The sequence below is a fragment of the Taurulus bubalis genome (assembly GCF_910589615.1).
Source record: "Taurulus bubalis genome assembly, chromosome: 5".
Classification (NCBI taxonomy): domain Eukaryota; kingdom Metazoa; phylum Chordata; class Actinopteri; order Perciformes; family Cottidae; genus Taurulus; species Taurulus bubalis.
This window is the reverse complement of record NC_136593.1, coordinates 2,416,005-2,423,504: the sequence shown is the minus strand read 5'-3', so window position 1 is coordinate 2,423,504 and position 7,500 is coordinate 2,416,005. Positions and strand designations below refer to the sequence as shown.

Genomic DNA, 7,500 nt, shown 5'->3' with positions numbered 1-7,500 from the left:
AGGATGGAGGAGAGAGAGGATGGAGGAGAGGGAGATGGAGGAGAGAGAGGGGAGAGAGGATGGAGGAGAGAGGATGGGGGGAGGAGGGAGACACATGAAAGTTGGTTCTCCATCACGTCTGATGTGTCAGATCGGGATTTTCTCAGATTGTGTGAAAACAAAAATAAAAACAGAATTTTTCGATTTCTTCTGTTTCCAGGCTGTGAGGTGTTGTTGTCTTTGTTTATTGTGTTGTTGTCTTTGTTTATTGTGTTGTTGTCTTTGTTTATTGTGTTGTTCTCTTTGTTTATTGTGTTGTTCTCTTTATTTATTGTGTTGTTCTCTTTGTTTATTGTGTTGTTCTCTTTGTTTATTGTGTTGTTCTCTTTGTTTATTGTGTTGTTCTCTTTGTTTATTGTGTTGTTGTCTTTGTTTATTGTGTTGTTGTCTTTGTTTATTGTGTTGTTCTCTTTGTTTATTGTGTTGTTCTCTTTGTTTATTGTGTTGTTCTCTTTATTTATTGTGTTGTTCTCTTTGTTTATTGTGTTGTTCTCTTTGTTTATTGTGTTGTTCTCTTTGTTTATTGTGTTGTTCTCTTTGTTTATTGGGTTGTTCTCTTTGTTTATTGGGTTGTTCTCTTTGTTTATTGTGTTGTTCTCTTTGTTTATTGTGTTGTTCTCTTTATTTATTGTGTTGTTTTCTTTGTTTATTGTGTTGTTTTCTTTGTTTATTGTGTTGTTCTCTTTGTTTATTGTGTTGTTCTCTTTGTTTATTGTGTTGTTGTGTTTGTTGTTCTCGTCTTCAGATCGGTGCTGAACAACATCTTCCTGTCTGACTTATGATAACGTCCTCATGATGCGTTCAGGTGTCATCTAGTAAATTGCAGCGTTGGTGATGAACTAGAATGAATCCAGATGTTTTCACATGAATATAAAATAGATATCAGAGATACTTTTGATGGTTCCAACAGACTTCAGAGCGTTGAACAGATGGACAACAAAGGGATCTATATCTGATCATATGGATCCTCAGTGATCGGCTCTTAGTTATATTCGCTTCTTGTTTCTTTAGTGCTGCTCTGAGTCAAACTCTTCCTCCTCCTCCTCTTCCTCCAGGATATCCCGGGCGTCCTGCGTCCTGCTGTCAGACCCGTGTTTCCAGCTGCACTCCATCCAGCACCTGTTGGGCGAGGGCGAGTCCTCCGGCTCCACGGCGGCCGTCACCTCCTCCTCTTCCTCCTCCTCCTCTTCCTCCTCCACCGCCCGGCCGGTGGTCGGGCCCCTGGGCTCCGGCGTGGCCCCTGTGATCCCCTCGGCGGCGGCAGCTGGGTCCTCTGAACGCAAGCACTTCTCCCTGCACGCATGTGAGTGCTTTCTATTTATTATCAGTGTGAATCCAGCCGTTTTTAAAAGTGGTGTGAAGCCCACAGGGGGCGCTGTGGGGAGTCGCTCGAGTCGCTCGAGTCGCTCGAGTCCTTCCGGGTCTCGCGCTGAACGATGTTTACGGTTTGTATATATTCATGGCTCTGCAAGAAACGGCACAGAAATAAGAGTCAGCTGTTGCTGGATGCACCAGAGTCTTGAGTCCCCGCCCCCTTGAGCTGTGAGCTGCTACATGACTCTCACAGGAGCTCACAGGCTGCAGAGTCTGGGTCTCTAGTCTCTCTAGTCTCTGGTCTCTCTAGTCTCTCTTGTCTCTAGTCTCTGGTGTCTCTAGTTTCTCTAGTCTCTAGCCTCTAGTTTCTCTAGTCTCTAGTCTCTCTCGTCTCTAGTCTCTAGTAGTCTCTCGTCTCTCTCGTCTCTGGTCTCTCTTGTCTCTAGTCTCTAGTCTCTGGTCTCTCTAGTCTCTAGTTTCTCTAGTCTCTAGCCTCTAGTTTATCTAGTCTCTAGTCTCTCTCGTCTCTAGTCTCTAGTAGTCTCTCTCGTCTCTCTGGTCTCTGGTCTCTCTTGTCTCTGGTCTCTCTTGTCTCTAGTCTCTGGTCTCTCGTTTCTGGTCTCTCGTCTCTCTAGTCTCTAGTCTCGCTAGTCTCTGGTCTCTCTAGTCTCTCGCCTCTCATCTCTGGTCTCAATAGTAGTCTCTCTAGTCTCTAGTAGCTTCTCTAGTCTCTCTCGTCTCTGGTCTCTGGTCTCTGGTCTCTCTAGTCTCTAGTCTCGCTAGTCTCTCGTCTCTCTAGTCTCTCACCTCTCGTCTCTGGTCTCTCTGGTCTCTCTGGTCTCTCGTCTTTCTCGTCTCAAGTCTCTGGTCTCTCTGGTCTCTCTGGTCTCTCATCTTTCTCGTCTCAAGTCTCTGGTCTCTCTAGTCTCTCTAGTCTCTAGTCTCGCTAGTCTCTGGTCTCTATAGTCTCTCACCTCTCGTCTCTGGTCTCTCTGGTCTCTCTGGTCTCTCGTCTTTCTCGTCTCAAGTCTCTGGTCTCTCTAGTCTCTCTAGTCTCTAGTCTCTCGTCTCTCTCGTCTCTGGTCTCTCTAGTCTCTAGTCTCTCGTCTCTCTGGTCTCTGGTCTCTCTAGTCTCTCGCCTCTCATCTCTGGTCTCAATAGTAGTCTCTCTAGTCTCTAGTAGCTTCTCTAGTCTCTCTCGTCTCTGGTCTCTGGTCTCTGGTCTCTCTAGTCTCTAGTCTCGCTAGTCTCTCGTCTCTCTAGTCTCTCACCTCTCGTCTCTGGTCTCTCTGGTCTCTCTGGTCTCTCGTCTTTCTCGTCTCAAGTCTCTGGTCTCTCTGGTCTCTCTGGTCTCTCATCTTTCTCGTCTCAAGTCTCTGGTCTCTCTAGTCTCTCTAGTCTCTAGTCTCGCTAGTCTCTCGTCTCTATAGTCTCTCACCTCTCGTCTCTGGTCTCTCTGGTCTCTCTGGTCTCTCGTCTTTCTCGTCTCAAGTCTCTGGTCTCTCTAGTCTCTCTAGTCTCTAGTCTCTCGTCTCTCTCGTCTCTGGTCTCTCTAGTCTCTAGTCTCTCGTCTCTCTCGTCTCTGGTCTCTCTAGTCTCTCGCCTCTCATCTCTGGTCTCAATAGTAGTCTCTCTAGTCTCTAGTAGCTTCTCTAGTCTCTCTCGTCTCTGGTCTCTGGTCTCTGGTCTCTCTAGTCTCGCTAGTCTCTCGTCTCTCTAGTCTCTCACCTCTCGTCTCTGGTCTCTCTGGTCTCTCTGGTCTCTCGTCTTTCTCGTCTCAAGTCTCTGGTCTCTCTGGTCTCTCTGGTCTCTCATCTTTCTCGTCTCAAGTCTCTGGTCTCTCTAGTCTCTCTAGTCTCTAGTCTCGCTAGTCTCTCGTCTCTCTAGTCTCTCACCTCTCGTCTCTGGTCTCTCTGGTCTCTCTGGTCTCTCGTCTTTCTCGTCTCAAGTCTCTGGTCTCTCTGGTCTCTCATCTTTCTCGTCTCAAGTCTCTGGTCTCTCTAGTCTCTCTAGTCTCTAGTCTCTCGTCTCTCTCGTCTCTGGTCTCTCATCTCAAGTCTCTGGTCTCTCATCTCAAGTCTCTGGTCTCTCTAGTCTCTAGTCTCTCTAGTCTCTCTAGTCTCTAGTCTCTCTCGTCTTTCTCGTCTCAAGTCTCTAGTCTCTCTAGTCTCTCTAGTCTCTAGTCTCTAGTCTCTCGTCTCCACCGCTGATTGACACTTCATCTTCGGGGTTGAAGTTATTTCCGGCATGATGTTTCTGCGGTGCAGTATTTTGGTCTCTGCTCAGGGTTTTATGATGTGATGTTCCTCCAGCTGCTGCCTTTCTTTTTTACACGTCCTTTTGCTTTGTCTGTTTGTCTTTTGGTCTATTTTAGTAGAGACGTTTTATAAAAAAACATGTTTACTCTTGTGTTGTTATTCTGGAGCGACAGCGTGTTCCTTAATTATAAGTCTCTCAGTTAGTGCAGCTAATACGAATAAACTCATTATTACTTCCACCTCTCAAAAGAGGACAAAGTGGACATGTTCACAGACGCCATATGGTTTATTATTACATGTATACATCACATACATATTGGGAGATCAAAGGAAGGAGCTTCATTGTGTGTGTGTGTGTGTGTGTGTGTGTGTGTGTGTGTGTGTGTGTGTGTGTGTGTGTGTGTGTGTGTGTGTGTGTGTGTGTGCAGCCCTGAATGCATTATGCATGAGACTTGTAGAAGCAGTGTTTCCTTTAGAAGCTGAAGAGAAAGAGAGACCAAGGTGGGAAAAGAGGAGGAGAACTCTCATTAAAGTAAAGTAAAGGTATTTTCCTACGCAGTGTGCGAAGGAAGGAAGGAAGAAAGGAAGAAAGAAGGAAGGGAGAAAGGAAGGAGGAAAGAAGGAAGGAAGGAAGGAAGGAAAGAAGGAAGAATTGAGAAAGCAAGTAAGAAAGAAAGAAGGAAGAAAGTAAGTAAGGAAGAAAGAATAAAGAAAGAAGAAAGGAATAATGGAGACAGCAAGTAAGAAAGAAGGGAGAAAGGAAGGAAGAAGGAAGAAAAGAAGGAAGAATAAAGAAAGAAAGAAGGAAGAATGGAGACAGCAAGTAAGAAAGAAGGGAGAAAGGAAGGAAGAAGGAAGAAAAGAAGGAAGAATAAAGAAAGAAAGAAGGAAGAATGGAGACAGCAAGTAAGAAAGAAGGGAGAAAGGAAGGAAGAAGGAAGAAAAGAAGGAAGAATAAAGAAAGAAAGAAGAAAGAAAGAAGAAAGGAAGAATGGAGAAAGCAAGTAAGTAAGAAAGAAGGGAGAAAGGAAGGAAGAAGGAAGAATGGAGAAAGAAAGAAAGATTCATAGACTTCATAGATTCATTCTTCTTCTTCTTCTTCTTCTTCTTCTTCTTCTTCTTCTTCTTCTTCTTCTTCTTCTTCTTCTTCTTCTCCAGAAGTCCAGAGGTTTCATTGCATGATATTGAAAAGAGAATAATCCTGTACTTGTAGATGTATAAGAGAGGAAATGCCAGAGGGACTGGACCCAACAACAAGTCGGTGTGAATGAGTGAATGTTTGTGGCGTGGGAAAACAGATGAGCTTTATACAGATAAAGCGTCTGCACATCTTGTCGTCGCCATCTTGTTTTCTTTTGGCAACCGATGAACAGAAGTTACCTTATTTGGAAAGAGGAGGAGCTCCATAGAGACGTCCTAAACTGTCAATCACCCTGTAGCCCCGCCCTAAAGCGTCCCCTGCTTTATGGTCTGTTTGACTTTAAATGACCATCATTTACTAAATGAACATCATGCTGTATAGAAGAAGACTTGAAACTAGAGATTGAGACATAAACTCATGTTTACAATGTTTACTGAGGGAATACATCAAGAGAAGTAGAGTCATTTATATAGACTTCTATACAACCAGAGGAGTCTCCCCCTGGTGGTCAGGAGAGAGAATGCAGCTTTAACACATGAAGCATAGACTTCTATACAACCAGAGGAGTCACCCCCTGGTGGCCAGGAGAGAGAATGTTATCTGAGACTTTCTCATGGACTCATTCGGGATCAACCCAAACATGTCCGTTGGTAAAAAGTGGATTTTTACAGCAGTTGCAGTAAATGTATTTCCGAAGCCATTTCTTTAAATCAGATGTTGCTTTCCTGATTCCCATATGGATTCAGAAAGGCTTTTCCTGGCTTCAACAGAAGAGTCCATCATTCTCCTTTCCTATCTTTTATTATCCGTTCTTGCTACCTATGCTGTCGATTTACAGTGGGAAAAGTCCTGATTTCCCCTCGGTTCATTCTGGTTTTATCCGTCTACACGCCTTTGTCTCCAGGCGCCGTAATCCTCTGAGTATCATGCGCATTGTAATCTCGCTGCAGATCAACATGGCAACTGTCCAACGAGCCAATGCCACGGGCCGACCGAGGCGCTAGCACTCCCGCTGTGAAAGGCGATCCGTCGGGTGAGGGGGTTGTAGGGGAGTAAATGGAAAGACAAATCGAAAGCCATCAAGTGAGAGGGTGAATGTGGAGAGAAGGAGGCAGACTGTGAGGAGAACAAAAGCTGTTTGGTGACAGCATGACTGTCATTTTCACCACTTAGTGAATTATGACTGAAAAGAAGCAAAAATGCTGCTTGATATTCACTGAGAACTATTTCACTAATAAAGCCGGCACTTTGTCAATTGACGGTGTTTAAAAAAAAATTATAATTATGGATTGAGTGAATTAGAAAGACGGTGGTTTTAAATTCACGTCCGAACGAGTCGACGCTCCGATCAGAAGCATAAGAGACGTCACTTCCTGGTTCATCGGTGGAGTTTATGAGAAGTACCTGAAGCCCCGCCCCCAAGGACAAGCACACCTACTCTGCATCAGTGCTTCTTAAACTTTTTTCACTTTTACGGTATATATGCACCCCAAATCCAAATGCCTTTCTTTTGCAGTTGATATATATTTTCTGTGATCAGAAGCAACCTGACTTCCAAAAGTTTAACATGAGAGATTTCTTCAGAATTTGAAAGCAAGATTACTGTTTTTTTTATGTCTTTACGGTTTCAAAATAATAACAAAAAAAGGCCAGATCTTCAGCACTGCAGGTAAAATAATATGAAATATTATTTGTTTGGTCATTCACATTATTTTATGTGTTTTATGCTATTGCACTTTAGTATTTATTTGAATTATTGTAATGGACGAATGACCAAGTCACGTTGTATGTGCAAACATGTTTAAATAGATTCATAATGTTTGTCTATAAGTCTAAAACGAACACATTCCACCTTTTATAGGACTAAAACCGCTCCATGAAATGTACTGAATTAATTTGACTTCTCCAGCTAATTACATTTTTTTTTGCCTTTAAATAATATTTTGAAAACTTGGAAATTACTCATCTTTACTTTTTGAATGAATAAGCAGTTTTCTAGAAGTTCAATTCTTCCTTTTTTTTATAGTTCCAACTTTATATTCATATTTCATGTTTTTTGTTTGCTCTCTCAGCAGTTTGTCAAATCCAGAAGGCGAACAATTCTCAATAGCAGCTTTTTGTTGTGTTTGTTTAATTTTGGGGGAGTTTAAACTGAATTAAATTAAATTAAAATCCATTACCCTGAACAGACCGTGTCTCAATTTTTGTATCAATAATTCTACTCTGTTGCACCAGCTTCATTTCCATCTTTGGATGTGTTGTGCCGATGAACGGCTGATGCTTCAGGTGTTTACATTTTGTTAGAATCCGCAGTGATTCTGTTTGAGCTGCTTTCAGCAGATGTAACGTACAAAGTGACACTGATGGACTAATGTGTGTGTGTGTGTGTGTGTGTGTGTGTGTGTGTGTGTGTGTTTCCACCAACAGACACCGACTACATCAGCGAGGAGGAGAAGCAGAAGGTGGAGCTGATGTTGACGTTTCTCACCGAAGAGTCCAAGCAGGCTGCAGCCAGCACAGCTGTGAGTACAGACACCCGTCACCGATTGGCCCCGAGGCCGTGGTCACATGACTCGTGCAGCAGCTCGTTACTCCTGAAACGGTTTACTGCAGCAGGTTGTGCTTTATGTTTGTCTCGGCCAGAAATATACTAGCTTGTGTTCCAGGTTTTGTTAGCGCAGGTTGCCAGTCGGAACAAACCTCTCAGGAAGCAGGAAGGGCACTTTTAGGAAAAAGGAAAATATTGTT

General features: G+C 43.4%; 1 protein-coding gene across 1 annotated transcript in view; it reads left to right on the top strand.

The window, feature by feature from the left end:
• The window catches only part of rnf123 (ring finger protein 123), a 95,046-nt gene that overhangs the window by 68,654 nt on the left and 18,892 nt on the right, over positions 1–7,500 (top strand). Inside the window, exons 37-38 of the mRNA XM_079218995.1 lie at positions 1,095–1,342; positions 7,180–7,274. Coding sequence (XP_079075121.1) covers positions 1,095–1,342; positions 7,180–7,274 — 343 coding nt within the window. The remainder of the gene's footprint in view (positions 1–1,094; positions 1,343–7,179; positions 7,275–7,500) is intronic.